The 15809-nt window shown below is 48.4% G+C and overlaps 1 protein-coding gene across 2 annotated transcripts in view; it reads right to left on the bottom strand.

The window, feature by feature from the left end:
* The window catches only part of CHN2 (chimerin 2), a 531221-nt gene that overhangs the window by 246630 nt on the left and 268782 nt on the right, over positions 1-15809 (bottom strand). For both annotated transcript variants that reach the window (XM_085630409.1, XM_085630408.1), the window contains exon 4: positions 2057-2088. In XM_085630409.1, the coding sequence (XP_085486535.1) occupies positions 2057-2088 (32 nt within the window). The remainder of the gene's footprint in view (positions 1-2056; positions 2089-15809) is intronic.

Below are 15809 nucleotides of genomic sequence, written 5' to 3'. Positions count from 1 at the left end.
TGGCTCCAAGAATTTGGAATGCCCTTCCGACGGAGATCAGAGCCAACCCCTCGACTGCTTCATTCAAAAAACAGGTCAAATGGCTACTGTTGGAAGAACTTCATCAGCAATAGCCTCCGTGTCATTTGCTAGACACCTACTTCTCTTGCTTGACAATCACTTTTCTTTGCGTGTTGAAATGTATGCTTGACAATCATTTTTACTTTGTGTTTTGTATGTATTTTGGCGTTCTGTTGACTTAGTGCGCTGCTAATCCTGCACTGCCCCATCTATTAGGGCTTTTCCTGTTTGATCACAAGCTACCTCGTCGTCCACTAGCAACCACATTGACTTTTTTTGTCTCAGGTTCCTCTTATGTTGCCTCTTTGTATTGTACTCATACTGATTCTTCATGTCAACGTTAGTTCCTTTTTGTACAGCGCTCTGATACCCGTCTGGGTCTTGTTCGCGCTTTACAAAACTTTTCAAATAAAATAAATAAAAATAAAATAAATAGTAAGTCCGGCACAACACATGGCCACCCACTGCTACTGCAACACATTCCTATAGAAAACAATTGAGGTAGGGACTTAGAACAAAACCTCACTAGCTTATAGTGTTACATTTCATTAAATGAATTAAAATATTTGGAACTATATATCATGTTAATGTCATTAAAAGAAATATTTAAAAACAAAACGTTTTTTTAAATTATTTTAACAACCTTTTTAAATTTATAAATTAAGATAACATTAATTACAATTAAAATATAATGAAGTTATGTTTAATTAATTCTATACATTGCTTTTAATAATTAATAATACACAATAAAATATACCTTTTTGCTTCCGTTGGATTTTTTTACATTTTAACTTTCTAAAAAAATGTATTTTAATATCTTCAACTTAATTACATTCTAAATTTAAAAGAAGTTATTAATGCTGTAGCATTTTTGTATTTCACATTGAAAACCTATATTAATAATTTACAATACCATTTAACATAAACATATTTTTAAGTTTAATAATGTTTTTTACATTTCCCAATATTATACCATAGGGAAATCCCAGAGATGAGAGTAATTTGGAAATTAAAAAAAGAGTATTAAAACATGTTAACATAAAATAAAAGATATATCTACAACCCCTACTATGTTTCTGGTTTCTTTGGTTTCATTTTCACGTCTTATGCCTTGGAGACTTGAATCTCCAATGTTCTTAAAACATGAAAGACTCCCTCCTCGCCAAGTTTGTCCAGCTCACCTACGACCCCTCCACACGTTGCCACTTCCATACCCCTACGCCCCCTCACTACCTTCCCCAAGGGGAGAACACCCACCTGAAGTGATCGGGCACTCTTTTGAAAATGTCCTGGTGTACACTCTAAAATAATCATACATGTATTGGAGCCCACAAGGATCACCTGTAAGCACTGAGAAAGGTATGACGTGTGAATCCAGAATGGGAATGAGTTATCAGGCACTTAATCTGTGGCTGAGCATGAATTGATACCCTCTTGATGTGCAGGCATAGGATGACATCCTTCAGTACAGGATAACAGCAAACACCTGTTTCACCCTATACACTTTGTCAAGGCTTCTCGTATATGGCACGCTGTGATGGACCTGCGTGATTTAATGGTGCGGGTAGATGTAAGCAGGGTCATCTCGCCGCGTCTTTCAAAAGCACCCTCCTGCGTCCTCTGCACTCCTACGCCTGCCCATATCAACTTCTGTGAGAGTCTGACCGCATTTAAGGTTGTGTGATATCACTTCTTATCATGACGTTGGGGTGAATAAGAAAGTGAGGTCACTTCCTGTGATGGCATCTGCAGTCAAAGATGAGTGATGTTCCTTGGGTTAAGTAATAACTTTGGTGAAAGGACACCGGTGACTGTGATTGGTTCACAGTATTGAGAGAAGCACCTATGGAACTCATTGGCTTGGACAGTTAACCAATAGGCGTTGACTGACAATTGTGCTGATAACATATAAACATATTTAATCATGTACAACACAGCAGGGAAGGAACCAGTGAATCAGCACAAAAGAGCAATCCATAGGTAATAATGTACTTACTCCCTTCCGTAATATTTGGGTCTGTTCTCCACCTACAGAAAGAGAGAAGAAGAGAAATTGGTCTTTCGGGCTTGAGAAGGTAGGGACGTGAGTGACACCTTTAAAAAAAAAATATGAGCTAATTGTATTACAACGTTTTGAGATAGGAGGTACACTTGAGTGCAAAATAAACTTAAAGTGGACTGTTCTGGCCTCTTTTGGCATCACAGCAGACCTAGTATTTATGCGTCCCTCTAGTGTGTGGTGCTACTTTTCGTCTGTGAGGACAATGAATAAGGCTACGAGGCATGTATACTAGGAGACAACGCCGACTTTTGAATAATGTTTCATCAGAAATAAAATAGCACATGAAACAAAGCTTTGAGCCATTACCAGCAGTTTAAATTCCATTAGTTGAATAACTGTGTATATACAGTTTTACTCTAGGCCATTGCACGCGTCATGAAGCATCCTGCAACTACGATTTAAGATTGACTTTAAAATACTATTCTTTCACATACTCTACCTCATACATAGTAGTAAAATAGAAATAGAGATTAATCGGGGGTATTGTCTATTCCTGATGAAGGCCATAGAAGAGGCTAAAATAAAGAGCAGAAACATCTCAACACATTTACGGACACACAAAGTTTTTTGTAGTAGCTTGAATAAACCTTGTTATTGTTACTGCTCCTTGTGACATAGAGAACAGAATAAAATGAGCTGACACCTAACACAATCCATTTCATGTTCTTGGACCGCATTTTGGTAACACGTCACCTTCTGCAAGCCACACTCGAACTGAGCAACAAGAGCTCCTGGGGAGGCGCTGTGGCGAAGTCACCACAGTGAGGAGCCGACCGGACAATGAAGCATGCCACCCGGTGCCTGAGAGATGAGAGCCCTTTTAAGAGACAGTTTTTAGGTCGAGGGACCATCCGGTCTGCCGAAGGCAGAACCGGAAGTCCGGAGATCTTATGTTTCTTAGAGTGGCTATTTAGCCCACCTCTCTTTTTGCCTCTCCTCCATTGGCTGGCTTCCTAAACGGAGGCCAGCCATTGGAGGAGAGAGCCGTCCCTCCAAATAGGCTCCGTCTTTTTCAGATTCGGGGGCGTGTTCCGTGCTCTTCTTTCCACTTTTTAGCCACGCCCTTTTTTAGGCGTGTTTTTCTCTCCTCCAGCCAATGGCAAGAGGAGAGAAAAAGAAACACGCCCCCGAATCTGAAACCACCGCTGCGTTTCTCCGAGGCATTTCTGCTTCGCCTCGGAGAAAGGCGGCGGTGTTCATGGCGTCCTCTCTCGGGAGGCGCTCCAGCACTACATCCCGGTGATCGAGGAGGAGGTGCGCGGCTCCCTGGCGCAGTGGCTGTCCGGCGGGGCCTGCGTGCTTGTCTACCCCGAGGTGAAGCGCCTCATGTTCCGCATCGCCATGAGGATCCTGCTGGGCTTCGAGCCGCATCAGACCGAGACCGAGCAGCAGCTGGTGCACGCCTTCGAGGAGATGATCCACAACCTCTTCTCGCTGCCCATCGACGTGCCCTTCAGCGGCCTCTACCGGGTAAGGAGGACTCCTGGCAGTGCGAACTGGCGGTGTGAAACGGGTACACCAGAGTGGGCTGGCCGGTGGTGTTGGGTCGAAGTCAATCACACGTTAAAAGTTCATTTCGGACGGCTCTTGCCCAACTCGTGAGTGACCTTTCCCCAGCCCTAACTGTACTTTGAGTTTACACCTTATCGTAAAATATTATCCTAGACAGCCCGTCTTTTCTAATGGGAACTACCTAAATTGGAGAGGCACTTGTGTGGCATTCAAAGTCAGGGCCCTAGTGTATATATAAGGCGCTCACTGTGACCTGCTTGTAGCTCGTGTACGTAGGGGGTGGTCCCGGCTGCCATGGCGCCGCAGCAGGCTCTTTATCGACTGAGCTATCCCACTGCTGGAAGTGGTGGAATGCGACCTGCGCCTCAAGAGTGAAGCGCGGGTAGCCTCGGGCTTCACTCACAGTACTCTCCTGAGCCGGCCATGGGTGGTGCGTAGGGATGGTTGAGAACTCGCTGTGTTATTAAAATCCCATATATATTTAAGTAAAACTTGTCTTCTTTTCAGGGTCTAAAGGCTCGGAATGTGATCCATGCCAAAATCGAAGAGAACATAAAGGTGAAGATGGCCAAAAACTCAAACTGCCAGTACAAGGACACCCTGCAGCTGCTGATCGAGCACACGCAGATGAACGGCGAGCAGCTGAACATGCAGGTAAGGTGCTGAGAGGCGAGGGCGCACGCATAGGGCGCTCTGCAGCAGGACGCACCGGGGTGACCAGTGCATGCATTATTCGGGAGCAAAGTCCATGTAGCCGCATCCAGGCGTAGCTACTGGGAAGCAGCATTTGCCGTTATTTACATATGTTCACTTTATTGCTAAGTGCGCGTAGTTGTCCCTGGGCGCCTGCATGGTTTTCCTGCTGTCATTGCTTCTCTAGTCCCCCGGTACACAGCACGACCCTCTGTAGTGGGAACATGTCGCTAAAGTCAGACACCTTCTGAGTGTGCTTCGGTTCAGTGGCCCTTGGGCGCTTACCAATTCCCTTCTGGTTTCCACAAATAGGAACTGAAGGAATCCGCCACTGAGCTCCTATTTGGAGGCCACGAGACCACGGCTAGCGCCGCCACCTCCCTCATGACCTTCCTGGCGCTTCATTCGGAGGTTCTACACAAAGTTTGCAAGGAACTGCAGATCAAGGTATGCAGGGACATTTTGTGTTACGAGGCTACGTCAAAATATTGTGTTTGTTCACTGTAGGAAGGTGGATATCTGACTATGGTTACCCCCAAATTTTTGCCTAGTGTCTAGCTGGTTTTTCGACTTAGTAGGCCTGAGATCCTGCCATTCAGGGTCTCAGCCCATCTGCTCTCTCTTTAAAATGGACTCCATGTACCCTAGGTGCATAACCCATTGGAACTAGATCACCCTGTGAGCCCCTGTACCAGTGTACACTAGGTACCCAGGGCATTGGTGTATCTAAGGCCACCAGGGGCTGAAGCATGTATTGTGCCACCCCTGGCCTGGCCTAACAAATTTGACACAACTGGCTGATCACTCAGCTGGGGTAAGTTGGTGTAACCACCTCTTACTTAGGTGTAGTATACCTATACCTAACCTTAAATGGGACACATGTTAACCTATAAGTCACTCCTATGGCAGGCCTTAACAATCCTGAAGGCAGAGTGCTTGGTTCCATGTGAGATGGTGCTCTGGCATGAGCTGAGCCTGTCTGCAGTGGTCGGAACAACTTCCTTCTACTGTTTCCAGATATCGTCATACCATATATTCTTAATTGCATTATGAACCTCGCGGTTAAATGCTAACTTTGGTTTGGCTTTATCAAAACATGTCGAGTAAGGTGTCATACGAATTGGAATACTAACCCCTCGCCAATTCTGGCGACGGGGTTAGCATTCCACCCTTCTAGAGGGACACGACATGTACAGTACCTGAAACCCGGGTAAAATCAGACATAGCCTCAGCTCCACAAAATGGATGCTGCCACCACAGACACAAGTCTGCCCTCCTGCTGCTGGGAGTCCTTCCAGCTTGGGAGGTGTGGACAAAGGGTTTCCTGCCAGGGGAGGTGCGTGCACCACCCCAGACAGGATTTTGTGTATTGGTCAGGTAGGGCTTGAATAGAATCAGACATGCCTGAGGCTCACAAGGAGCCTCGGTGCATATGCCAGTTCAAACCGGTCCTGGGGCACACCAGTCCCGGGCCTGGGGCGAGCTGGACAAAGGATTGGGGGTGTAACCACCCCCCTTCCTGGTCCCACCCTTAGGGAGGGACCTAGCAGGTAGTCCGGCCCCTAGAATCCGCTTAAAGGTAGGAGCTGTGTCCTAAGACTTCAGACATCCTGGAATCAACTTGAAACTAAGAAGAAGACGGGAACTTCGATGCTCTGCCGCACAGAGGACTGAAGCCAATCTCCCCTGTGGTCAGGGAGTGACCACCTTGCTAACGCAAGCACCATCCAGCGAATCAACGTCTGCTTTGCCGCCGCCTCCCGCCGGAGCCCGAGCCCAGAGACTGACAAGACCTGGACCTCCAGACCTCTCACCGCCCGATCCACAGTCCCTGAAAAGAGGAGACCCGTGGAGGCACCGAGACACGTGGAGCCAGCCATCTTGGAACGACTACGACAAGCTGACAAGTGCAACAACCGAGGCTCCCTCCAAGTTGTGCTTTGGGATCTGAGAAGCTCAACATCCGAGCAGCATCTGCACCAAAGGTGAGCCCTCCAGCATCTCCACGATCTGCGTGGGGCCCTTCTGCATTTTGCCACTCGATGCGCCTAACCGGTTGCTGGCCCGCTGGCTAGTGGCCATCTTGGCGACGAACTTCACAAAATACACCGCTGGTCTGGTTGCTCCTGACTGGCCCTTGCTCCCCTACAAAGGAGCAGTCCCTCTGACCTTGCTGGTCAGAACCATCAGCTTATTTCATTTTCCACAACAATTGCTTTTGCCAAGGCTTGTTTGCTTCGATCAAGTCGCCGACACCGCCGACAGCGAGAGCCTGCGTGGGACAGCTCGTGACTTGACTCCTGGACGTCGTCGACCTTCAGGGACCACGTGGCTGCAGAGACAAGCTACACCTTTCTTCCTGTTTGCACCCGACATCGCCTGGTACCCACCTGGTGCCACGCTGGTCACTGGCTAGTGACTGTGAACACTGTCCCCTCTGCTTACAGGTCTTCAACTTCTCCGATCCACTCGTGGATCCACCGCATCTCTTCCAGACCGACCGCCTGCAGCATCTTTGTCCACAGGCTCCACGGAACAGATAGAAGAAACCCGACGCACTTCGATGCCTATGCACCCGCTTCCTGTGGGTGAGGTAAAGCTGGCACTCCGGTGCCCAAGTGTAGAGAATCATCTCTAGTGTCTGTGTTTCCAATCTTAAGATCCTAGTCCATCCGGAAGATCCTCTTTGCAGTAACTTTGTACTTTTTACGCACCCATTGAAACCTATGGGAGCTCGCGTGTGACTATTTGCTCTGCACACGCAACCCGTGGACCTCCTGGTCACTAACTGAAGTTAGCTCCTTGTAGGCCCAGCGATTCTAGAGGCCCTAGGCCTTTTTCCTTTTCTGTTCATGGTACTTATACCACTATTTTAGTACATGGTTTGAGCGGCCACCAGGGCCTATCCATATAAAGTGCAACTTCTGTGTATTCTACTGTAATCTTGTTTGACGATTTGTGCTCCTGTGCTCATAAAGAGACTAGGGGTTACTTTGAGAAATAAATACATATATATTTTGAATATATATCTGTGTGGTGTCCTTTCATTGGTATAAAAGGGGGTTGCATTTGGTAAAACAGCTTGCTTAACACGTTTCACGAGTTTAGCCTCAAAGACTGCTTAGCCTACGCTACCACTAGGGCAGCTAGTCCGAAAAGGTTGACTTACAACCACACCATAAGGGTTGCTTGGCATGGTACAAGGTGGTCACTTTAACTAGTGAACATCATATACCAGGCCAACTTCTCACATTCACTCTTATGGTGCGGGTGGGGTAGGGGCACACATTTATGCCTCACTGCAGTCGGTGTTAAGCACACTTTTACAGAAACCGTACAGAATAATGCATCGGCGCCTGCAAAATAAATACGTCTCAAGCAGACCCTTACTAGCTTTGTATACCATAGGCCTTGTTTTTGCCAAGCCACCCCTCGCAGCACGTATAGCCTGTTTGACGGGCCGACATAGTCACCTCTCGCTGTTTTTTCGCAGGATTTACTGTGCAGTGGCGGCCAGGAGAGCAGACCCCTCACATTGGAGGCCCTGGAGCAACTCAAGTACACGGGCTGCGTCATCAAGGAAACCCTGCGGCTCAGACCCCCTGTCCCAGGGGCGTTCAGGGTGGCCCTCAAGACGTTCGAGCTGAATGTAAGTTGCGTTTTTCCATATTTGCACTCGCTGTCATGGCAGGCTCCTAGCAGGGGTGTTCAAAAGCAATAGTGCACCCCCAGCACAGAATAAACGCGTTTTAGTTAAGGGTGGGCGTAGTTCCCGAAGTAGCACTTCGCGAAGCTACGCAAAGTGAAGTTCGCACTACGCGAGCTACGCGTAGCACTTCGCAAACTGCGTAGTAACATGTTCGCACTGTGCAAGATGTTGTTTTCAATGATTGCACAGTGCGGACAAGCAACCGGCACTGTGCAATCATTGAAAATGGCATCTTGCACAGTGCGAGCTGTAGTTTTCTGCTGCTCGAGTAGATTTTTACTCGAGCTTCAGCTTTCTCAACGCGAACTGGTAGTTTCTCATCGCGAGCAGTCGCGAGGATACGCGACCACTCGCAATGAGAAACCTGACCTCCTCGCGTTGGGAATCTTGCCGGGAGGTTTATTTTCCCTGCTCGCGATCGCCAACTTGCAGTTGCTGATCGCGAACAAGGAAAAAGTCTCGCCGGGATGTCATTTTGCTTGCTCGCGGTCGCCAACTTGACGTTGAGGACCGCGAGCAAGCAAAAAATGACCGCAGCACTACGCAACACTACGCTACGCGTGTTCGCACTGTGCTACGTGCAGTTCGCGTAGTGCGAAGTAGCGCGAACTTCGCAAACTACGCGAGCGTAGCGTAGTGCTTCGCCCAGGCCTAGTTTTAGTACAAGCACGTGAATGGGCGTCTTTGTAGCAGCTGCAAGATTCTTTTTAGTACTTGCCTTCCAATTGTATGTGTGTAAGGTTAACCCAGCACGTGGGATGAGTCACAAAGCCTCCCCACGTGCGCATCAGCGTGCGCCGTCCAAAACATGCACAATGGCCCGTGCACTTCCAATTCTTGGGGCTTATGCACAAGCCCCTTCTGGTGCCGGTACATCACTGTTTCCCACTTTAAAAGTGACGCGCAAGGGGCTTGTAAATAATCCCACTTGTATTTTAAAAATACAAGCTGTCGTGGACACTCTTAAAAATGCCTGCAGGGGCAAGCTACACTTTCTGTAGCACCCACCTTGAGAATACCGCTACGGGCGCAGTGCTGCATGCCATGACTTTCTTTTACCAACCCGATGTCTGCTGGGAGTTGTAGTCCTGGTTCACTTCAGTCGATGCAGTCTAATGTACACAACTGAACATAATGATTTGGAAAGGAGCCCCAGGACTGGTATCACATATACAAAAAAAAAGCTAATGCCAATAGAAATGACAATGCCATTTATTTAGGGATACAAAAATCATAAAAAAATAATGAGCAATACCAATAGCTCTACCTATAATAGTGCCGAGACCATTGCATTGTAAATGCTTGTTATACAGTTAATCTCGAGATAATCACAACGTGGAGTTCGGATTAATGGAATCTCACTGTCCCTCTACCCGCGCCGCAGCTGTTGTTCACGGTCGGAAACGGAGGAGGTAGCGGAGGGTTCTTTAATTACCTCGCACTGCCCCACCCCCGTGTTTGTAATAATTAAAATTACCTTCACCTGTGGGGTTTTTCTCCAAATTGTCAGGTCATTTAGAATCTAATCGAACCCAGTACAAATGCAGAGTGTATGTAGAGTCCTTCTCTGCGGTTTTACTTTGCCAGAGCGTTTCTAGGCACTGTGGCGCTGCACCAGGGAACTCGGACTGGGGAGGAACCATCCAGCCTGCGTTGAGTAAGGATTGTGCAGCGTTTCTAGGCACAGCGGCGCTGCACCAGGGAACTCGGACTGGGGAGGAACAGGAACCATCCAGCCTGCGTTGAGTAAGGATTGTGCAGCGTTTCTAGGCACAGCGGCGCTGCACCAGGGAACTCGGACTGGGGAGGAACCATGCAGCCTGCGTTGAGTAAGGATTGTGCAGCGTTTCTAGGCACAGCGGCGCTGCACCAGGGAACGCGGACTGGGGAGGAACCATTCAACCTGCGTTGAGTAAGGATTGTGCAGCGTTTCTAGGCACAGCGGCGCTGCACCAGGGAACTCGGACTGGGGAGGAACAGGAACCATCCAGCCTGCGTTGAGTAAGGATTGTGCAGCGTTTCTAGGCACAGCGGCGCTGCACCAGGGAACTCGGACTGGGGAGGAACCATGCAGCCTGCGTTGAGTAAGGATTGTGCAGCGTTTCTAGGCACAGCGGCGCTGCACCAGGGAACTCGGACTGGGGAGGAACAGGAACCATCCAGCCTGCGTTGAGTAAGGATTGTGCAGCGTTTCTAGGCACAGCGGCGCTGCACCAGGGAACGCGGACTGGGGAGGAACCATCCAGCCTGCGTTGAGTAAGGATTGTGCAGCGTTTCTAGGCACAGCGGCGCTGCACCAGGGAACTCGGACTGGGGAGGAACCATCCAGCCTGCGTTGAGTAGGGATTGTGCAGCGTTTCTAGGCACAGCGGCGCTGCACCAGGGAACTCGGACTGGGGAGGAACAGGAACCATCCAGCCTGCGTTGAGTAAGGATTGTGCAGCGTTTCTAGGCACAGCGGCGCTGCACCAGGGAACTCGGAGTGGGGAGGAACCATCCAGCCTGCGTTGAGTAAGGATTGTGCACCACAAGCTGCATCAAAGTCGTCATTTTCGAACAGATTTGGAAAACATTTCCACAGACCTTTGCAAGGGCAGCAAACAGTAAACAACCAGGACAATGTGCACAGTCCCAGCTGGGAGGGTTTGGCGCCTGTGAGTAGAGTCGCGGTACCTGCGCCTCCTGCAGTGATTGGTCAACCAACAGCGCTCACCTGAAACTTCGGGCTACCTCCTGGTGCCCGAGCGCCCGAAAAGCACCCGACACTAAAAATAACAACAGAATAATAAGCACGGGTCTGTGCAGCAGTTATGCCAGGCCAGGCGTCTCTGTGCACTAACGCATACACCCTATAGTCGCTGGTTTGAATCCCAGCTGGACCACTCAGGCTTTTATCCTTCTGAGGATGATGACGTGTACCACTGAGTTCGATAACAATACTACACGTGTTATTTGGCACTAAGATACCTCAAGGGCTGAATGTATGATTTAAAAATACACATTATGTACTGTTTTGTTTGGTACAACAGGCTCCTAGTCTTGTGCTGGCTTATGCTGCACGGTGTATTTTGCTGTTCGGAAATGGGAGGCGCGTTGCTTCATCCGCAAATGGCGCCTCACCAGGGAGGGTGGCATTTAATGGGGATTTTGAAGACCTCATTTTAGCAGGAAGGTGCAAACTGAGTGCATGGATGGGAAAGAGAGAAAGGGGAGGACTATGTGAGTGATTTATAATTTGGAGGATGGAGTCTAGTCCGTCAGGGCGACGGAGTAAATGACATCATCAGCCTGACAGAATAACGACCTGCCAAATTCAGTGCCACCGCTGACCCCTGCCCGGCGGGGCCACCCGAGTAATCACCTGTTTGCAACAAATGAGCTCAACACAATCATTGTTGCGAGGAAGAGGGAGCGCTTCATCGCTAAACTGTCCCTCTATCGGGGGCGTGGACATCCTTGCACCAGAGCTGGGAGAAGGAGAACGCATGCCTGATGGGCACTGTTAATACTCGAGTGATCGATTAGAAAAACATTCAATTAACTGAGCTCTATCGTGGGTTAGAGCGTGAAGCGCCTGCACTATTAAAGTGAACTTTACAACCAGGTGGATGTGAAAGGATATCTTGGGTGATATGATATCTCCCAGGACAAGCAAGGAAGGAGAACCAACCAGCTATTAAGACAGCTCAGTAGGTTCGGCACCTGTTGCAAAGACCCCAGGGCTCCAATTCTGGCAGTGCGGCTTTGTTTGGTCATTTCATAGTCTATAAAAGGTCATAAATAGCTTGTTTGGATCGAAGTAAACATGTAATTAGCTTGAATCAATCAGGTCTAAACCCAATTATTTAAAAATAGATGGGATTGGCCAGAATATTGAAAAAAGCGCTTTTAAAAACGGACACATTACATTTTAAGAAAAAAATAAGAGTGGTAAACGGGTGTGGAGTTGGGAGACAAAGGTGTCAGTTACGGGGCAAAGAAGGGTGTTGTGGGAGTGCGAGGTTTGCCCCAACCCATTTCACCGACAAAAATCTAGTACTTAAATAAAATTCCTGACTAATGAAATCTAAAAACTGCAGGTAGAATTTAAAATCCCAGTGTCGAATAAACGGCATTGAAAAACATGCTTCTAGCAGAGTGCAATGGTGTATGTAAGTCAAGCAGGGCTGGTTGAGTGTTTACAAATAGAGATATGCATGCATTGCATTGAGTTATCAATCAACCAATCAACTCGGATTAGTGAAGCGCAGCTAACCACCCGCGGGGGTATCCAGGCGCTAGGTTCTTGCGGGGACACTGTAAACGGGTCTTTCACCAACATTCTGTGCTACAAGCTCTCGACAGCGAGGTCTGTAGCAGCAGAACAGAGGCAGCAGCTACGTATGCTCAGACCTTAGAATTGCTCGATACACCTGTATGGGCACAAGAGGGCGCTGCAGGACAAGTTTTCACCGACTGGTGAGCGCCTCTCTCTTGATTACTGCCCAGTGCAAGGTGCAGAGGTGCAGGTAGTAACTGTGGGTGTCACATGATGACTATCCTGGGAAGGAAACGTTTCACAGGATTGCAATCCATACACGCCCTGCGGGGAGGGCATTTTTGCAGCAGTGAATCTTCGCTCGACTGGTCACTTGTTCTGAAAGGCTAATATTGCACATCAGGCTGGCTGCGTAAAACGTGTTCAGGCCTACCCACAGCTGGGTACAGGTGGCTCCCCTCACACCTTCACAGACATGCCAGAAGCTTGCGTGAGCAGGTGGGACAGAAACCTCTGCGGCCCTTTGGATTCTGATCAAACACCGGAGCTGTCATGTGTTTTACATTATATTTTAACTTTAAATCACAGCTATTTTTTTGCCTGCACGTCAGTCAGCCACTCAATTAGCTGGTAATTTATTTTTTATCTCCTTTTTAAAATTGCTGTCATAACGGAGGGGTGTACGCCAGGGATGTGTTATGGCTCCAACGCTGTTTTCTCTCTTTGTGAATGGAGTGGTGGACCATCTGAGAGAGGACCCGGCTGATGCTCCATTCCTGGCAGGCGAAAAAATCCCTACACTCCTCTTCGCGGATGACACCATTTTGATATCCAAGACCCCGTCAGGCCTCCAAAAGCTTTTGAATCGCTTTAGCACCTTTTGTACTGAGAGAGGTCTTACCATCAATACGTCAAAAACAAAGCTCATGGCCTTAGCACCCTCTACCAGATTCAGAAATAATCTCTTGCTCAATGGTGAGCCACTGGAGCTGGTAGACTCTTTCGATTATCTGGGCATTAGCGTTAATAACCGGATGAGCTGGAAAAATCACTTGGCCAAAATGTTGCTAAATTACAAAAGAGTTTCAGGGGCGGTCTTGAGAGAACATCGGGAGTCCAAGAGCAAGCCTGTGGCACCGCTCCTTGCTATTTATGAGGGCCAAGTTCTACCATCTGCCCTATACGGCTCTGAACTATGGGGGTTCGAAAATATTCCAGAGCTAGTTAAGTCTGAAAACAAGTTCTTGAGAGATCTGGTTGCCCTTCCTGCTTCTACTCCGCTAATCCCCTTACGGACAGACATGGGCAGGCGTCCTCTCAAAGATCTAGTGCGCCTGCGCCCACTACTTTTTTGGGTTCGCTTGCGAAGGACTAGGGAGCTTCAAAAGTATGCCGCTGCCCTAGATGAACTAATCTTGCTTAACACTAACAATAGGATCAAGTGGTTGAGCAATTTGAGGCAGATGGTTGTCCTACTGGGTCTGAGCGATACTTGGAAAAGTCAAACACCACCACCCAAGTTAGTGATCAAGCAGCTGTACTGGGATTGGGTTCAGAAAGAGTCCCTCAGTAGAAATCTAAGGGGCTCTCTAACAGAGCGGTTCTTGTCGTTTAAATGGGTTAGGAGTTTTGAACCGTTTCTGGATTTTATAGAGATACCCCTGGACAGAGCACTTTACCTAAAGGTTAGGTTTGGGATTCTCCCGGTTAATGATTTCACTTCGGGGTGGAAAAAGCAGGGTGGCTCACTGAATTCATGCCCAGGTTGCGCAGCTCCTACAGAGTCTGTGGCGCATTTCTTTTTTGCCTGCCCAGCATATAGGGTAGCCAGGAGGACATGGCTAAAGCCGCTATGCAAGGGGTTGGGCCTTAGATGCCATAAAACGGCCCTGCGGATTCTCTGCACTGACACGTCTTCTATTGCTATGGTATGCGGAGTAGCCAAATTTCTGGGTAGTGCTTGGAGGTTACGCACGAGGCGTATCAAGGCCCCCCCCCACTCCACCTAACTGCGGAAAGGCCCTGGGCAGGATGCCCCCACCCTGTTTGACATTGTTCCCTTTGTACTTCTTATTTTAATGGTGAAATAGGAGTTGTTGGATGTATTTTAGGATCGATGATTCCTTGCTTCATATTTTTATTGTATTGTAAACTATTTTCTTTTATGATGAATTTTTTATCGAATAAAGAATTGTTTGATTGAAAATTGTTGTCATAACGTTTTGAGTTGAGCTGTAACATTGTAGCTGCCTTAGATGTCAGTGCTTTGTTCGGGCCGAGTTAATGTTGTCTCCTTTCCCATCAATAATAAAAATGCTGAAAGGCTTGCTAATAAAAAACAGCATAGAAGCCTTTAATTTCGAATTTTGATTGCACAGATGTGAGGCCACATTCAGGTGGTTGCACGTTTTCTGTTTTCATTTTTTGTGGCATACACTTGCAATAAAAAAAAAAAAAAAACAAGTGTAACTATCGTGCTGTCTTATCAATGCCAGACATATCAGCTTTGCCAATACTTGTTTATTAGTAAAACATAATCTGTAACAGAAGAGTTGGGTCGTAAAAAGCCGAAGAACGTTCCCCAAATAGCCCGAGTTGCCGTTTGCTTGTGACAGCCCTGGGAGCTTACACTTTCTGTATTAACATCAGTGGATTTAAACACGTCTCCCAGACACCATGTGCACAGACTCTCTCCTCACAGGCACCTGTGCACAGACTCTCTCCTCACAGGCACCTGCGCACAGACTCTCCCCTCACAGGCACCTGCGCACAGACTCTCTCCTCACAGGCACCTGTGCACAGACTCTCTCCTCACAGGCACCTGTGCACAGACTCTCTCCTCACAGGCACCTGTGCACAGACTCTCTCCTCACAGGCACCTGTGCACAGACTCTCTCCTCACAGGCACCTGTGCACAGACTCTCTCCTCACAGGCACCTGTGCACAGACTCTCTCCTCACAGGCACCTGTGCACAGACTCTCTCCTCACAGGCACCTGTGCACAGACTCTCTCCTCACAGGCACCTGTGCACAGACTCTCTCCTCACAGGCACCTGTGCACAGACTCTCTCCTCACAGGCACCTGTGCACAGACTCTCTCCTCACAGGCACCTGTGCACAGACTCTCTCCTCACAGGCACCTGTGCACAGACTCTCTCCTCACAGGCACCTGTGCACAGACTCTCTCCTCACAGGCACCTGTGCACAGACTCTCTCCTCACAGGCACCTGTGCACAGACTTTCTCCTCACAGGTACCTGTGAACAGACTCTCTCCTCACAGGCACCTGTGCACAGACTCTCTCCTCACAGGCACCTGTGCACAGACTCTCTCCTCACAGGGACCATGTACACAGACTCTCTCCTCACAGGCACCTGTACACAGACTCTCTCCTCACAGGTACCTGTGCACAGACTCTCTCCTCACAGGCACCTGTGCACAGACTCTCTCCTCACAGGCACCTGTGCACAGACTCTCTCCTCACAGGCACCTGTGCACAGACTCTCTCCTCACAGG

Source organism: Triturus cristatus, chromosome 10 (genome assembly GCF_964204655.1).
Source record: "Triturus cristatus chromosome 10, aTriCri1.1, whole genome shotgun sequence".
NCBI lineage: Eukaryota > Metazoa > Chordata > Amphibia > Caudata > Salamandridae > Triturus > Triturus cristatus.
The sequence above is the reverse complement of the archived record's forward strand: the minus strand, read 5'-3'. Positions and strand labels throughout refer to the sequence as shown.